The sequence below is a fragment of the Acomys russatus genome, chromosome 12 (genome assembly GCF_903995435.1).
Source record: "Acomys russatus chromosome 12, mAcoRus1.1, whole genome shotgun sequence".
NCBI classification, from domain to species: Eukaryota; Metazoa; Chordata; class Mammalia; order Rodentia; family Muridae; genus Acomys; species Acomys russatus.
In genome coordinates, this window is record NC_067148.1 from 53,824,249 (window position 1) to 53,843,421 (window position 19,173).

The 19,173-nt window shown below is 40.7% G+C and overlaps 1 protein-coding gene across 1 annotated transcript in view; it reads right to left on the reverse strand.

The window, feature by feature from the left end:
• Positions 1-19,173, reverse strand: part of LOC127196603 (transmembrane protein 232-like) — a 172,710-nt gene that overhangs the window by 135,779 nt on the left and 17,758 nt on the right. Inside the window, exon 2 of the mRNA XM_051154437.1 lies at positions 9,903-10,150. Within this exon, the coding sequence (XP_051010394.1) occupies positions 9,903-10,150 (248 nt within the window). The remainder of the gene's footprint in view (positions 1-9,902; positions 10,151-19,173) is intronic.

The following is a 19,173-nucleotide window of genomic DNA, read 5'->3' on the forward strand; positions in this document are numbered from 1 at the left end:
TATCTATGGTGAAAAGTAGGAGTTAAAGCTTTGCCATGGTTCCACCGATGCAGAGAAAAGTTCCTGCTGTCAAGGCTCCTGAGCAATTAAAACAGGAACAGTAGCTGAACAAAGACAGGGAGGCTTCCAGACCAGACCATGGGTGATGCTGAGATGTGTGATAGAAATGGACAAATAAAGCACTTTTTTTTTAATCACTGGCCACTGGGTTTCACCTTATAGCTCCTCAATCTCAACAGAATAAAATAAGAAGTGGGACTACATCAATCTGCAAAACCACACAGCCAACATTAAAAGCTTAACAGCTAAGAGTACATTACTGCTCTTGCAGCTAATCCAAGGCTTTAGCGCTCATGTTGGGTGACTCACATGCACCTGTAATTTGCTGCCCTCTTCTGGCCTTCACAAGCATCTGCACCCATGTGCACACACCCTCAGATAGCACACATACACATAATTTAAACTAAAATAAAAAATATAAATAGTGCATTTATATACTGATGAGAATGTAAGTAGTGAAGATATTTTGGGGGGGAAATCTTCAAAAAGATAAAAATATAATTATGACCTGATTCAGGATCCCAATTACTGGGTCTGTATCCAAAGAGGAGGATAAGACAGTATGTCAAAGAGTTATTTGTACTCCAGATCTCCAGAAGCTTTAACACTTTGCAGGATTGATCTAATGTGACAATCAGTTTCTTATTACTCACAAGAGACAAGAAGTAAAAGCCTGTTCTCTGAAGAAGCACTGCACACCCTTTACTTCTCTCAAGCCAACAAGTGTGACTGACAGCATGGATTTCTGACATGTCCACCTTACTTTTCCAATAACCCTGCACAGCATAACCACTATAGTTAATACTTATTTTAATTTGGTAGGATCTGGGATTGATGAGAAAACGCTCCTGGGTGGGATTGTGAGGACATTTCCAGAAAGGGTTACCTGAGAGTGGGTATCTATCAGAGTTATGCACATCTCAATGTGAGGCCCAGATACAGAGTCTGAGCAAAAATCCATGTTGCTTCTGTGTGTGCATTGGCTGCTGTGAATGCACCTATCCCTCCCTCCTTCCTCCTGCTGCTGCCTCCGCCATGCTACACTGCCTCTGCTCCTGTCCTCTGATGGCACCAGCCTCCTGCTTTCTTCAGAACTGTGGTAGGCTGGAAATAAGTAAGTCTTTATCAGACTTCCTGGTTTTGGTGCCAGGTTGAGATTGTTGACAAGTTCAGCTCCGTGGAGTTACAGTTTTCAGCCTCTCCCCTGTATAGATGCCCATTGGTGAGCCACCCAGCCCCTACCATGTAAACCACTCTACTGAGTGTCCCTTTATAGTACACGTATATAGTATATATGTAGTCTATTGGGCCTGTTCTTATAGAGAATTGTACCTAATACAGCCATGAAGCACATATACATCGCATTATGATGTGATGAAAACCAGACAGGAGCAAGAGAAAAATAATAGATAAAAGCAAAACCATCTTAACACTGTGTGTTCTCTGAAGGTTTCTGGAAGCTTGTATCTTGAAAAAAAAAATACAGGCAAAAGCATAAGATGCTTTTTACTTATTCCTTATTACAGCCTTAGTAGTGTAATCTTACTTTGTGAAAAAAATAAGTACTTAAGAAAATCTGCTAATGATTGAACAAGATAAGGAACTAACGTGTGTGGCACTCTACCTACCTACTTCTCTTCAGAATATGTCTGACAGCATCACACAGCCCTCTGAAGGTTAAACTCCTAAGGCTTGAGAAGCTAACTAACTTACCCAAATCAATTAGAAAGAAGCTGTCAGAAGACAGAGTAAATATTATGTGTGATCATGAATGGTTTTAAAGTTTTAAGTAATTGTTATTTAATGTGTATTTCACTTTATATGTATGAGGGTTTTGTCTATATATGTATGTGCAAGCATGAACATGCCTGGTGTTCACAGAGGTCAGAAGAGAGCAGCAGATCCCTCCATAAATGGAGTTAGGGATGGTTGTAAACCACTGGGTGGGTGTTGGAACCAAACCTAGGTCCTCTGCATCAGCTACAGGTGATCTTAACACTGAGCAATTACTATAACAGAATACCATTATAACCATTTTATTATTGTTTTAATATCTTACTTGTTGCCTGATTCATAAATTAATTTCTGTGAGTGTATGCTAGTTAGTCTTTGTCAATTTGACAGAAACTAGAATTATCTAGAGAGAATAAAGCTTAATTGAGAAGTCGCTTTCACAGATTGGCTATGAGCATATCTATGGGGCATTTCCTTGATTGATTGATTGATATGTCCCAAGCCCATTGTGGATGCTACTATGCCCAGGCAAGTGGTCCTGGGCTATGTAAGCTGAGCACGCCAGTGGGCAGCCCTGGCTTGGGTAGTGTCTTCCTTTAGGCTGACTACCATTGACAATGGACTATGACCTCTAAACTGCATAAGCTCTTTCTTCCGTAAAGTTGCTTTTGTTTGGTATTGTATTGCAGCAACAGAAAGACTAAAGCCTATAGGTATGTACCATAGTGTATGTGGTGTGCTGTACTATCCATCACCTTAAGAGCACACGGTCATGAGGCTGGAGAACGGCTCATTGGTGGTGAGCATCTCCTGCTCTTTCAGAGGCCGTGGTCAGCACTCACATCCGCTGGTCCACACTTGACTGCATCTCTAGTTCCAGGCAATCTGAGGCTCTCTTTCATCTCCTTCGGGATCCTGCATACATGCAGGGCACACACATATAGTCAGAAACATACACATAAAATAAGAAGTAATAAGTAAATCTTAAAAAAAAAAAAGAATACCCATTCTATGTTTTGGTTTTGTTCAATCTTTCTAATTAATTTTAGTTTTGCTAAATTCATCTTTGAACCAAAGATTATAGTATTGGCACATGGTGGTGCACGCCTTTAGTCCCAGCACTTGGGAGGCAGAAGCAAGAGGATCACTGTGAGTTCAAGGCCAGCCTGATCTACAAAGCAAAAGAGAGAAAAACCCTCTCTAGAAAAATGAAAATAAAATAAAAGTAGATATACAGGGTAACTGAAGAAAACACAGACATAGAGATAAACTCAAGAATCTACAAACAACTACTCAGTGACAAAGATGCCCAACACATGTCTGGAGAAAAGACAGTGTCGTCCTGGAAAAACCGTATGCCCATAGGAATAGGACTAAAGTGTGACCCTTCTACTCAAAAATAATTAAGTGGGTGAGAGACGTGATGCAATGCCTAACACTAGGAAAGCAATGTAACAAAAACAGAAAAACCACTGTGAGACAAGTGGCGTTGGCAATGGTCTTCTAGAAATGACCCCAAAAGCACAGACAACAAAGTAGAAATCAGATGCATTGCATTTCATCAACCTGAGGGGCTTTCCCACAGCAGGAGAGTCATGGGAAGACAGAAACAGAGAACATTAGAGACTATTCATCCACAAGGATAAAGGATTGATGTTCAGAACTATGTAAAGGACTCAAAAAAAAAATCTTTTTTAGCATAGAAGTAAGCAATCTGACTAATGTACTGTTGATCTAAACAGACAGTGCCAGAGGAGACACAAATGGACAATGGGTGTCTAAGCACACACAGGGTCACTCTCTATCAAGATGTTGAACTAAATCCATATAAGATGCCATCTGCCCCCATCGGAATGGCTGTAATAAAGACAACAAACAGTCCCAGGTGCTGATGAGGGTGTGGAGAAAGGTGAACTCCCCCGCTGTTGGTAGAAACGTGGATAGGATGGCCATGGAAGACGGTGTGGAAGGCTTCAAACACCTAAGAAAAGATGCTCTGTCGGATCCAAGTGTGCGTCGGCACAGCAGTGCTTACCTTCATGCGTATGCTAATTGCACTATTTACGTTAGCAAAGATACAGAACCGGCTCGGGTGCCCACACATAAATGGATGAGAAAAAACAAAAACAAAACATGGTCTCTGTACCGTAGAAGGTCATTTGCCGTGAAGAATGAGCTTCTGGAGGAAATGGATGGAACAGGGGGACATTATGTTAAACCGACTGTACTTTATATGAGTGTAGATTGGTGATGTGTTCCGGTGAGGAAGCACAGGGGAAGGGCAAATGGAAGGTGCGCGGTGGCCAACCAAGCATGCTTAGGTAGAACAAGTTTCACTGTTCCTCTGCACAACAGGATGACCTCGGCTCACCATCACTTATGAACACTCCAAACACGAAGGCACAGCGAGAGCAATGCTGCCTTGGCCTGGCCATCATATTCAGTAGGTGCGACTACTACAAGTCAAAAGTAAAACAAAATGTGTCTCGTGCCTTGTTCTCCGTATGAAACAGAAATAAACAGATTTGTTCACAAGATTTGTTTAGCAATCCTAGAGGTAGAGTCAAGCCCAGAAAATACTCAATAGCAGACTAAATCAATGCTTAGAACTCTCTTTTTAAACTCTCTATACATATATCAGTTTTCCCCATTAGCTTTGGCAAAAGTCATGGAAATTAGAAAATGCTTCTTGCTTGGCATAAATTCCCTATTAATGAACTGGAGGCTCAGCCACTACTAAAGATATTCGTCCTAATCAACCTCATGTTTTCAAAATCAGCTGTGAACCCTTAGGGAAAAAAATCACACTTTTTCCAACATAATATTTTTATTAATTATTTGGAAATTTCATACAATGCACTCCGATCATACCCACTTCCACCACCCCCTAGGTCTACCCTTCCTTCCCGGTGTCCCACTCCCCCACCCCCACCCCGGCAAAACAGACAAGCAAAAAAAAACCAAGTCCTATTTGTGTCACCCATGTACTCACTGAAGCATGATCAAACACGCAGTGGCCAACCCCCTAAAGATAAGGGAGGCCTTCCCCACCGTAAGCCATCAACTGCGAAGAGCGGCACTACAGCATCTTTTAGCACTGTTTTTAAGGACTCTATTCAATGGCTTCCTGTCTGCACTGTGTCTTTTGTGGGGCGAGGGGAAGAGGCTGTCACAGAAGCCTTCAGTGTCTCTCATTATCAGTTATGAGTCTACAGTCACAGGCACCGCTGCCAAACAAGCTTCCTTATCCATAGCAGCCGGCAGGGGCAGAAATCATAAACATTGACATGGTCTCCCACACAGAGACCCCCTACTGGAGGGCACCGAGTGTCCAGTGGAAAACAGAATTCATCTTCGATCGTCTGGCAGGGGCTGTCCAGGACTAAAGTCTTAAGGGTCTCTTCCTTGATGAAGGTTCTTCTAAACTGGATTTCTCAAAAGTCCCAGCGGCTCCTCTTGACCGTGGAAATGGACATGTATCAAAAGCTCCGAATTCTGAGTTTCTGGCGTTTTTCCAACATCCCTCCCTAGTGCAGCTGCTACCAAACTCCATGGGGCTTGATCCAGAGCTACTGTGTATTCAGATGTTAATTGCTTGTTCCCCAAGATTCTTGCAAGCAAATTCTCACATATCCACAAGACATGTGGAAGCCTTGCTTCCCAAAAATTGTCCCTGATTGGCAAATGATGTTGCTACAGCTGGGCTGGGCAGGAGAGAGGTAAACAGAGCCTAGGTTTGCGGGCTTTGTGGGTGCGGGGCTGGGGGGGGGTTGGGGGCTGGGAGGGGCGGGGGGGGTTGGAGAGGGGCAATGGGGAGAGAGAAGCGGGGAAAGAGAAAGTTGCCTTGGGTTAGCTGTAACCAGGAGCAGGTGGCCAAGGGCAGCCTGCTCTGAGGACCCGCATGGTGGACAGAAGCAGCCCAAATGAAAAACATGTGCAGGTATTTATGGGGATGTGGACTGGGGAGCAGACAAGATAGCTTAGCAAGTTAATATCTGCCCAGCCCCAGTGCATTAATGCTTATTAAAAATCTAACAGGCTTCTATGTCTTTATTTATAAAATGGGCAGGTTAACAAATAACTACCACCTTAATAATTATATGAATCAATATTAAATATTAATAATCACTCAACAAAACTCAGATGGCTTGGCAACTAGCAGGGTGTGGTGGTGCCCATCGTAATCCCAACGCCAGAAAGCTGAGGGGAGGCCAGCCTTGACCATACAGGGACTTAGAAACTAAGGCGATTATTTATTATTCATTCATTAATAGAGGGTTGATGAACAATAAATAAATATTTATTTATTAAAATAAACTAAAGAACTTATTCACTTATGCACTAAAAAAAATGGAGGTTTTATGTTTACCAGAAACTAGAACAGCAATGAGGCCGTCTTTGTTCCTGAAATCCAAGTTCCAGGCACAGCCAGCTGTGTCTGCAGAGCTCTGCCTTGTAATCAGTGAGATAAGGAGAAGCCATGGTATTCTTTTCGCCCACCTTCGGCTTCTAGGTCCTCCATTTAAGTCTTTTTTTTTTTTTTTTTTTTTTTTCCCTCCCCTATAGTGAAATGTCTCCAGGATTTGACCTTCTACCTTGTGCCTGTGGGTTTAAATGACACTCTGGAGCTAGATGCCCGTATGGAGGAGGGTGCCGAGGAGACGTTAGGTTTGCCTCTGAACGTCCGTCCACGCGCGACGGTTTACGACATCTGCCTAAACGGCAGCAGAAGCCGGCAGTCTACAGTCACTGCATTTACCCGGTGTTGTCTAGTTGGGGATAAATGAAACCTTCAAAGTATTGAGCAGCTGGGCTTTATTAGTGATAAAGTTGTAAATTACTATTCTCCTAGATCTACATTTATACAGAAATTTTCAGGAATTATCTAATTCAAGGTGTAAGCATAGAAAATGTTCATTTTAGAAACAGACAGAGAAGGCTAGAAATAAAAACTTTTTTTTTTACTTAGTTTTTGGATTTTCAAGTGTCCAGCCTTAAGGTAAACTTAAGATACCTTTATTGACAAGGAGAGAAAATGGAAAACACTGTGCTTTGAAGTGGAAGGGTTATATACCTTGGTTTCTGCCTGCAGTTTTTAATGAAACAGTGAAAAGCCATAATGATGTTTTTTCCATTTAAAAAAGAATCCTACGGGGGCAAACTAACTAACTTAGAAACACCCCGCTCCCAGTTTAACACACAGAGCCAAAGTGATCAATTTCCTTCTGAGAAGTCACATGAGAAGGGAATTCTATAAATCACTTAAATTAAAATATATGCTTATAAAAGAATAAAAGACAACAACTTTGAGTCATTTATAAGCCAAAAATCACAATTCTGTCTTCAATTTTTTGTGTTAAAAATAAAAGGGAAAGTATTCGTTTAAAAAGAAATTTACCCACAGCACATGATAAAAGCTCCCGATTCTCCCTTGCAAGTGGTTCCAGATCATCACACTGAAATCAGAGCGCTCTCTACTCTGCTGACGCAACAGGGAAAGCAGCTGTATCTGAAGGATATTTACCCTCAGGTCCCAAAGGAAGTGGGGACAACGGGCTGGCTGAGCTGCCTATTAGCAAGTGCCTGCTCCCAGGCTCGCTCTGTCACACTCAGTACCTGTGGGTCCTCTGCTCTTCTCACCCTGACCTCTGAGCTTTGCTTCCCTTCCCCCAACTCTATTCATAACTTATGTTATGTCTTATGTTATAGTTTAGTTTTGTTTCTAAATGCTAATCTCCTTTTTTATTTATATCTTGACCCAACTATTGCTCAAAAATGTGTTCAAACTCTTAGAAATTTTCTAATATTTGTACTTTGTTGGCTAGGGGGAAATTTGGTATTTTTTTTTATTCTTCTTAGATTTTTAAAAAAAAGATTATTTGTGACATGATATGATTAACTCTGAAAAGGTTCCATAGCATTTGAAAAATTAAATTCTACTGTTACTGGGTGCAGTGTTATTTAGGTATCTTTTGATATGTTTGATCTAGTATTATTCAAACCCAATTTTTTCATATTGACCTATCAGATTCTTCTTTTACTGAATGCTAAATATTAAAATATCTATTATTTTTATGTTTCTATCTTATTCTGTGATTAAGTTCATCAATATTTGTTTCATATATTTAGAAGTTCTAATATCAATTGCATATAAGTTTACAAAGTCTAGATTTTTCACACAGGTTGGTCTTTTTCTTATGCATTTTGTTTTGTGTGACAGTTTGGTACTTAATAGCTATTCCATTAGATAGATAAAGAGATAGATGATAGATAGATAGATAGATAGATAGATAGATGATAAGTAGATAGATACCTTTACTTTTGCTTACAGCTTGTATGCTTTTCTATCCCATCAACATTGCCCTAACTGTACTTAAATAAACGGGCCAAACAGATTTTTACAAATACAACTAATAAGTGTAAGAAAGTGGTCCTAAACCCAGTATCACAAGGAACAGGAAACAAAGAAGGATTCTGAGTAGAAACAGGGATAAAGAAAGGTTCACACTCGAGATGAAAATCTGTTTTCAGAGAGCTACCAAAGCAACAAACACATAAGAGAAAAGGAAAAAGGCAATATATAAACCAAGAAAGAAAACTAAAATTGTGTGTCTAGAAAACAAATCTCTAAGTGAATTTACTAAATGTCTATACTAATTAAATGCACACATTGTCACAGGCTGTAACACACGTAAGGAACAATCTTGAAATGTTAAATATGGAGAAAAGGTTAGATTAAAAACCAGATGAAATGCTTAGTAATGAAAGTTCCAATAGTACAAAAGAGCACAAAAGACAGCCTTGTCAATCCATAATCATATGTGCATGCCCATACTCTCATTTGTGAGGGCCAAACTGATTTTTTTAATATTCAGTATATATTTAAAAATCAACAATACTTCAGTCAAGTAATAAATACGTCATTTGTAGTAATATGAATAAAATACATAATTAAAGCTAAGTTTATAGATATATTATTAGCATGTAATTTGGAGCAGCTAAATTTATTCGCTGTGTTTAGATCAGGCCAGAAATAAAAGACAGAGATCATACAGGAAAATGACTCAAAACAAAGGCTGTCAGGCATAATTTCTAAAATATGGAGAAGAAACGTCACATATCCTATTGAAACAGTCAGGTGTGTAAGATGTCAGTTTAAAGTCCAGTCTAATAGTTATCAGTCATTAATAAACACCCTGCCCAACTACGAAAGGAGACAACAAAAAATGAATTGCTAAAAATACTAATATATATGCATTCTCTGTGATCTTTGTCAAAATGTATAGCAAAAAATTAGATAATATATGTTCTTTAAATGAGCTGGATTGAAAATAAATAAAGCCTTCTGTTATAATAAAGCTTTACAGGGATATTTATCAGCATAAACCACAGCCCATAGAATAGATAGACAGTGGGTTTGTTTTTTTAATATACCAGAAGAGTGCCAAGAGGGGAAATAGCTAAGTACATTCGTAATAACATCTTAAGACCCTGCATAGTGAAAATATTCCCCTAAATCAATCTATCTCAAGTCTACATTTTCCTAAGACATTAGAAGTAAATTTAAAAACACAAGTATTCAAGGTACAAAACATAGTTACTATCTTTATACTTGCAACTTATCAAATTATTACTGTTTAAGGCTATTGGGATACATGCATTTAATACACATGAAATGTGTGTGTGTGAGTGTGTGTATATATATATATATATATATATATATAAAATGTGTGTATATATTATATAAATAATGTATATATATACGTGTGTGTATATATATATATATACATATACATATACATACAAACACGTCTAAAAACGAAGTCAAAATATTTGAACACTGGGCGTGTTTTTTTGTTTTTACTTGCATTCTTCCTACACAGGACTCACATTAACATTGTTTTGCATTACGTGGCGATTCTATTCTAAACACGGAGAGATCGTTCCTGAGAAGAAGAGGGTCCTTCTCAGGATAAAACCACCTTCGGAGGCGGCTGCGCCAAAAACTGAAAAGGAGAAACTGAGTTAAGTGAAAACCGCGCCCATCCCCCGCCCTGATACCTGCGATACTGTCATGCATCAGAGTAATAAAACACGGTTTCGCTTACTTTACAATAAAACGTAGAACTCTCTTTTTTGCGGGCTGCTCTTCTTTGACCGTGCGTTCTCTTTGCAGATCTGTTTCCACCGGCTTCTTTGAAAGGAGGGCACGGGCATCCAGAGGGGGAAAGAAGAGGCTGGAGAGGGTGTTGGCGATTCTCCACCCAACGTACTTAGAGAAAATTTCTTCTCCTTCGTTTGGTGTCGCTTTTGTGCCGTCCCGACCAAAAGGGCCAACTGGGTCATTTAATTCAGCCTGTTTGGGGGAGGAAAGAAAAAGTAGTTGGAATAAGATTGCATTAAAAAAATCAAAGTTATATAATAAAAGATAAAGTATAGTGTATTTTGCTTGACTAACAATGACTTCCTTCTATTAAATGAGTTTGGTTTGGTTTGGTTTGGTTTGTTTGTTTGTTTGTTTGTTTGTTTGTTTGTTTTTCGAGACAGGGTTTCTCTGTGTAGCCTTGGCTGTCCTGGGCTCACTTTGTAGACCAGGCTGACCTCGAACTCACAGAGATCTGCTGGCCTCTGCTTCCTGAGTGCTGGGATGAAAAGCGTGCACCACCACGCCTGGCTTAGAATAGATTTTTAAATCAAAAGAAATGTAGAAACAACAGCTTTGCATTCAGCTACAGTTGAAAATGTTTTAGGCTTTTTATTTATTGTTTTTTTAAAATTGTACTTTAATGACACATAAAACATGAAAACTATACATATTAATCATGTACCATGTTATATTTCAACGTATGTAGATTCTAATTAGTGACATATGCCAAAGAGTGCAAGAAATCCAAAACATTTCCACAAAATTTATTCAAAATAAGATACTGTTTGAAATCTACAACATATTTTTTATACTATCCAAGACTAACTAAATATTTTTTAAATATTCAGAGACTTTTTTTATTTTATTTTATTTTATTTTATTTTTTTATTTATTTATTTTTTTTTTTTTTTTTTTGGCTTGACTTTGTAATAGGAAATGGAGATTTTAAATTTTCACATGCTATGTTTTACAAACGCTCATATTACAAGTTGGGTGCTGTTTATTTTTCTTTCCATGTGGCATTGTTATTGAATATTATTGGTCTTCCCATGGTTCTCTATCACCAGTTATGGTTCGTTTTAGATGCCTGAAATGCCGGTTATAAATCAACTTTATAAGAGTGGTCAGAGCTAATGGCAGATGCTTCTGTCAATAAAGTACCCCCGTGACAAGCCTGAGGGCCTGAGTTGTGACCCCCAGAACCCACGTAAAACGCAAGCCTCTCTTTGTAATGACCTGCAGTGAATACGGAGACTCGTGGACGCTCACGTGTGGAGAATTAAGTGGCAGTTGAGAGCTCAGCCCTAAGCAGGCTGTACCATCCTCTTGAAGGCTCAGGGAACACGGGGAGGGAGAGTGACGAAAGAACGTAAAAGCTGAAGGGCAGAGACCGCGTCTACAAAGCACTAAACACTCCGCATGACGCAACATCTCAGTAATGACCTCACAGTTTGTTTGCCTGCACTGGGCATGCTCAAGACTGGGCGTGTCCTTAGCCGGTGATGGGGATAGGAGGGATAGGGGGGAAACAGAAGAGTATATGACTGACAAAAACCTGAAAGTATTATGTACATGGGTGAAAGTGCCAAAGAAAAATTTACAAAAAATGTTATTATAAATTTTAAAAACTCCCACTGGTCTACTGTTCAGATGAACTATTATGAACATATTGAATTGCTGCTGATATAAAGTTGTATTTCATGCATATATGAGCATAAATAAATACATTCTATGTGTTTAAAATAAGAACATGAAGTTGTGGTTGTGTAGGAGGCATAATTCCAAAAGATCTATTTACAGGCTGGTGAAAACAGTTGATAATTATGTCATATTTTCTCGAAAAATGCCGAGAGGGGATTGTAAGTGTTCGGCAACAAAAATGTGACCCATGAGAAGCATGTTAGTTGGCTTGATTTAGTTATTCCACGTGCATGCAGCATGTATACATTTCAAAGAACTGTACTTAAAAATACATACAGTGCTTCCAACTTTTAAAAAATGAAATTAAATTTTAATAAGTGACATCATCAAAGCAGGGAACCTTTTTGTGCTGTTCCAGAAAAGAGAACTTTATCAATAGTTCTCCTTGGATTGTATCTACTTTTAAAGCATTTAAGTTCGAGTGTGTCCAGATACCTCAACCAGCTTACAATTCAGACTATACACAGCTGAACTGAATCTGATGCCTACTGACCAGAAGTCCTGGGCACAGCGCTCAGCCGGAAACAGGAAGTCAGACTGTGTAGGACACAAGATAGCTGTCATGACTTTCGGGACATTATTTAACTCTTCGAAGTCTACGGCTTCCTCGGTAAGATGTCAGTCACACCTGGATTTGTGTCCTCAACGTACCTCCCCTGTCTTACTTCACTATGAGCACGCTAATTAGTAAGGCAGGCTAAATGACTACATGAACGCACTAGGATCCAGACCCGCATAAACAATGTCTTCTCAGAATATCACGTACGGTAATAAAATAAAATTAAACACTATTGCAGAAGGCTACATCAATCTAACCCTAGACTTTTGATGCTAGTTTCATTGTGTCTCCTTTGTGTTTCTTCACGTTCTTCTATTCAAGGTAGGTTGAGCTGTCAGCTGGCTTATCAAGACGCAGGCGTTCCTTCACCTTCTCCTCTGGAAACCCTGTCGGGAGCTCAGGGAAACCCCCCCCCCCCCATTGATGTCCGAGGCCTTCTCACATCTCAATCATGTTTATAAAACCCCTCCACCCATACAGACAGCCTGCCTTCTTCTCCTCGACCCAGCCTGGGGGCCATTCTTGAACCCCTTATCCGACCATTCCCCAGCCTGCCACATCTAACGCAGGGACCCACCATTCCCCAGCCTGCCACATCATCTAACGCAGGGACCACACACAGTGATTCTGTGCCGTCTGGCCGCCACCACATGCGCTGCCGCCACCATCACATGCTTCTGCCAGGACCCATCCTTCTGGCCCTTCCTGCATAAGACTCCATTTGCCCCAGAATTAAAGACAACAACTGACAAATGGATCCTCATAAAACTGAAAAACTTCTGTATAAAACAGCAAGCACAGCAAGAGGAATCCCATGAAATGGAAGAGGATGTTTGCCAGCTGACAGAGGATTGATAGCTACAATATTTAAATAACTCAAAAATAAATATTTGAAAAAGCAAATAACTCATTTGAAAAATGGGCCTGATACCTGAACAGAGTATTCTCAAAAGAAGAAAACAAAGGGATTGGGGGTAGGGGGTGAACAAGTGTCTCAAAAAAGATGTTTATCATCCCTAGCAATTAGGGAAATGTAAATCAAAACATATTTGGGATTTCATCATATACCAGTCAGGATAGCAAAGATCAACAAACAAGTGACCACACACACACACACACACACACACACACACACACACACTGAAAGGGATGTGTGGTAAAAGGAACCCTCATTCACTGCAATCCCATTGGTGGCATTGCAAATTGGTGCAGCCATGAAGGAAACCAGCGTGGAGAATTCTCAAAACGCCAGGAATAAATCCCCCATACAACCCTACCATACACTCCTTGGCATACCTCCAAAGGCCCCATGCTTCATAAATCTTTGCTCAGTCAAACTCATGCTGCTCGCTTCCCAATAGCTACAAGATGGAAGCAATGTACCTGCCCTACAGCCAACCAATGGCTCCCTGAGGAATTTGATTCAGCAGCGAGGGAAAATGAGACTCTCTGCCTGGAAACCTGCGGGCCGCACCAGCCAGGGACTCCTTCTGTCTTCCGAATGCAATGCCCCACTCTCATCTGCAGCCCTGGAGTAGACAGTCTGCAGGGGCTTTTCCTCCGCTCCAACTCCACTCCCTCCACAGATCCTCCTGGCAACTTTCCTCCCTCCTGTGGACACCCTCAGCACCACCCTCCCTTCTCGCTCTCCCTTATTCCATGGTGTCAGCCCCTAATGCCTAGAAGCAGGGCCTACCAGAGGCCCCAGTGGCCACATCTGGCAGGAGCTCAGAAGCACTTCCTATAGGCAGCCATAGCCACCACTCTCCCCTACAACCCAGAGAAGACAATACCAATCAAGGAACAGAACACCCACCCAACAAAGACAAGACCATTTATCAACACCTACACAACCCCAAACTCAGATGCCTTAATGCCAGGTCAAACATGTATCAATTAACCTGCAGGACAATGTGTCTCCAGCAGAACCCAGCACCCTACTACAGTAGGCCCTGGAAGGGTAATGTAGCCAACCCACAAGACAAACCCTCCAAAATAACTATTATAATTATGTTCAAGGACCTTAAAAAGAATATGACTAAATCCATGAATTAAAGTCTATGAAAACATATACACACATACACCCACACATACACACACAGTGGAAGGAAATGAGCAAAACAGTTCAAGACTGCAAAGGAAAGAAAAATATAAATAAATAAATAAATAAATAAATAAATAAATAAATTGTGAGAAAACCGGAAATGAAAACTTTGAGAACTGGAGCGGGAACCTTGGAGGTAAAGCCTCATAAACAGAACACGAGGGATACAACAGAGAACCTCAGACAAGATGAGGAAATAGATAGCTGAGTCAAAGAAAATGCTAAACACACACACAAAAAAAAATCTTGGCACAAAACATTCAGGAAATCTGGGGCACAATGAAAAGAAAAAAAAATCTAAGAATAATAATAAAGGAAGGAGAAGAAACCCAGGTCAAAGGCACAGAAAATACCTTCAGTAAAATAGTGCCTAACTATCAAGCTACAAGAAGCACACAGAACACCAAGAGGTGGGGCCAGAAAATCCCCACTGTATGTAATAACCAAGACACTAAGCTTACAAAACAAAGATTACTAAAAGCTACAAGGAGAAAAACAAAAGCAACAGATAAAGGCGGGCCAATCAGAATAGCACCTGACTGCCCAATAGACCTGAAAAAGACAGAGAGGCCTGGATAAATGTCCGACAAACTCTGAGCGATCACAGATGCCAGCCCGGACTACTACACTCCTCAAAACTATCAATCACAATAGATGGAGAAAGAAAATCATTCTATGATTAAATAACAAATTGAAGCAGTAGCTATCTACCAGCCCAACTCTCAGCATCCATCACCTCAATTCCACCAGTAAAAAGACACAGACTAACACTGGACACAGAAACAAGATCCACTCTGTTGTACATCCAAGAAACACACCTCACCATCAAGAACAAACATCACCTCAGGGTAAGAGTGGGGAGAAGATATTTCAAGCAAATGGACCCAAGAAGCAAGCCAGTGTAGCCATTAAGATCTGACAAACTAGGCTTTAAACCAAAATTAAGCCGAAGAGATAGGGAAGGTCACCATATAGTCATCAAAGGAAAAAATCCACCAAAAGGATATTGCAATTCTAAACATTTATGCACCAAACAAGGGCAACCAAGTTCATGAAAGAAATGCCACTACAGTTTAAATCATATTTTGACCCTCACACTGTGATGCTGGGTGACTTCAATACCCTACTCTCACCAATAAACAAGTCATCCAGACAAAAACTAGACAGAAATGCCGGAGTTAACAATTACATAAATCAAATGGGCCTGACAAACAGAACATTTCACCCCAAAACAAAAGAACATACTTTCTTCTCAGCATCCCATGGAACTTTCTCCAAAAATGGCCACATACTCAGATACAAAACAAGTCTCAACAGATACAAGAAAATTGAAATAACACCCTGTATCCTCCCTGGCCACCACAGAGTTAAAGCTGGATATCAACAACAGAAACAACAAAAAGCTTGGTACTGGAATCCTACCCCAACTACTCGGAGATGGTGACCTTGTGGAGAACCTGCAATACCTCATCACTAGTCCCTAACTACACTCTAAACACCTGTCCTTATAAACACAGATAAGCATAGTCTTTACCCCTCATCAAGGAAACTTCTTTTTGCAACAGATAGGACCCTCTACAGGAAACCACAACCCATCAAAACACAAGAGTTGTGGAGCGCAGTTCCAAATGATACATCTACAACACACGCCCACACCTGAGGCTCAGGGAACATTGCAGAAGTAGGGCAGGATGATCGTCAGAGCCAGAGGACGGGGAACTTTGCCGTGACATTGTGGCTCCTAGTAATAGCGGAAGCTCCATCCATAAACATGAGCTGAACAAGGACAACACCAATAGACATGCCAAAGTGGATAGGGAAAAGCCCACAAGTCCTCGACCCCACACAAAGAACTGCCGGCAGCTAAGGAGTGCTGGGATCGGCAGAAATAGTCTCCCCTGGGCAAAGCACACCAACTGGGTATTCAGTACCAAGTGGTCAACCCTGAAAACACACATACTAATGGCATGATTCAGCTTGAACAGGTTGTACTTACAGATGTAGATGAGTGCAATAACAACCATTTAAATAAAGTACCCATGAATTTGAGGGAGAGTGAAAAGGGGTGCATGGGAGAAATGAGGGAAGGAAGGGCTTGAAGAAATGTTGTGATTAAATTAAGATACATTATAAACAGAAAAAGATTGTTTCTTCCTGGAAATTTCCAGGAAAGAAAACAGGCTCTACAGTTTGAAATAGTTGAAATTAGGTTTTGCTTTTACATATTCCCAGGAAACTCAGGAAATGTAACCTCTCTTGAGTTTTGTTCTGCCTAGGAGGGTTACGTGAGATCACGTGGCGTCAGTCTTAACAGACCTCAGCTCCTTTCATGCCCGCCGAGAACTACTCGGCCCGGCCTTTGGCTTCTCAAAGCGCATTTAGTCCCAAAGCAACTTCTGTGCAAGGAAGTTCACCAAATGAGGTCATGCCTGTAATTCTAGAGTCGTGGTCTACATCCGGCTTCCTTCTAAGGTGCTACTACTCAAACATTTAAGTGCCTCCTACCCACAAACCAGTCCTCAGTTCTTGCCCACATAGTTAAAGTATTAAGAATCATCCTTCAAATTGCATCCCTACTTTATTCCTACAACTAGCTTGCCTATGGGCCGTGTCTCATTCCCCATCTATAACTATTCTGTAGGGATTTAATTTTCACTGCTATGTTCTTGTTTTTCAGTGGTGTCTATATAATATGCTTTAATGGGTCAGGGTTGTATGTTTATTGGGCTATTAATATTTCATTTTGTTTGGGGTAAGTGACAATTTTTTTAGTGTCTATGTAACCTAGAATTAAAATTATAAGAGTGGAATTCCTGAGGGGGAGTTCTCCCGCACACATGTTCTAGCCATGGGTGAGAGCAGATGGCGCCCTTTGGTTTTGTAGTGGGAATAAAGATGATGAAGGCGGAATTAATGCAGGGTGGTAGGGAGGTGGTGAGTCAGCAAAGCAGACATTCTCCCAGGGAGTCAGGATATAGTAGCAATACAAAAGGTGGGGGAAAAAAAGTTCTCCAGAGTCTCAAAGTTTGAATCAACAATTAAAGAAATATAGAAACCACAACAAAAAATTAAAATTTAAAAAAAAAAAAGCCACAACAAAATCTGAGCTAACTCAGATTCCTAGTGACAGAGGACAGCTCTCTAAATTTTCTTATGTAATATAGAACTGGCATTACTTTACTTGCTTTGTAAAAAATGTTTTTCCAAGTTTCAGTACCTAATTGTCACTTTCTGTAGGAATTCCAGTCACAGGAAGGAGCAGCGCGGGTGGTTCTTTGTCGGTATAATTCTGGTTACAAGGGCATCACTTTTCGTTACAGCGTTACACATGCGACACGCCAGTCTCCACCCTTGTTAGATGCATTAACGTTTAAGACCAACTGACGGACAGGATTAAAGAAAGGATTGAATGGGAACGCTGTTTCCCCACTCATGAGTCACGTGGTTTGCTGTTGGTTACTCAATCTCTCTGCGCACCTCTCCCAGCCGCTGAGCTGAAGACAGAACGACCAGTCCAAGCGTTCTCGTAAATGCTAAACATGGAAGTCGGCCGTGTTCTCTAGCTCTCTCTGACCTTGAATCCTCCTTTACGTTTAAGTTCTGAAAGAGCATGGTGTAGTGCCCGCGGCGGAGCCTTCGAGTCGCACTCACCAACAGGGCGCGAGCCACCTGCCATTTATCACCCCCCCCCCCCCCGAGCCACATTGACAACGACGACGTTGGGAGGGCTGTGTAGCTGAAGTGGAAGAGATGGATGACCCTTAGCAGTACTTGGCCCGGCCTGTGTACTGCGCAGACTCCGGGAGCATCACTGCCGCCTTCAACATGGTACTGTGACTTACACATTTTGTTGTTGAGACTAGAAGGAGAACACTTCTCCAAAAACATATCTACCTTTCCACACCCAGATTTCCCATTTATGCCAAAATAAGTCAGACGTGAAGGGGAAGACAGACAGGCACTAAGAGATTAATAGAGACTGACCAATGCCCTTTCTGCCCAACGGGCTGCACTCAGGCTACGAAAACGTCATGAAGTATAAAAACAATTTTAACAATCTTGCCATGAAATTATAGCCACAAAAGATTTTACTGAATGAGCCAAAGACTCATGAAGAAAGTCATATATTCATCTGAGCTGTGCCTGTTTCCCGTTGATGTTCCGGGTGATGTACCAGAGGGCAGAAAGCCCTTACACAAGATGGCTTCTCTGGCATGCGTCAACTTATGCTACAGAATCACCGGCACAGAGAAGCCTTGCTCAACACAAGTCTTTCTGTAAACATTTCAAACACAACACGTTAATGCAAATTTGTTTATTATAAGCCGCTCTGCAAATATGACAGGTATGGAGTTTATATTCACTTTGTCGCACAAAGGACTCGTGTTCAGGGATCTATGCGGAATTTATTTTCATTTCAAATATTCTTGTTAGCTATTTCACCTCTCGTCAAATCTCCCAAAGCACCCAGTATCATGAACAGATACAGCAATATTACCGATGGCAGGATGTTATTATGGATTAAAAACACGCACTGCATGGCCATACATAATGTAGCTAGCAATGGGTTTATCAACATTGAAGATGAGTTGACGTGTTAAATTTAAAAATTGTTCATTAAATTTTAAAATCTATCATATGAAATACATATTTGGTTTTAGTGCATAAGACTTCTATTTACCTCTGTCAACATTCTAGTACAAAGCTTCCCCGTACGATACGCAGTAGATTATAATCAAAGCTTCTTACCACTCACTGTAAGTTATAGTATTGTCTGACATGAAGCAAGGAATTGGGGCAGGACAGAGCAAAGCGTGTGTTATGGACACAGTTACTAGCAATACCAAAATTGAGCATGTAATACACTTT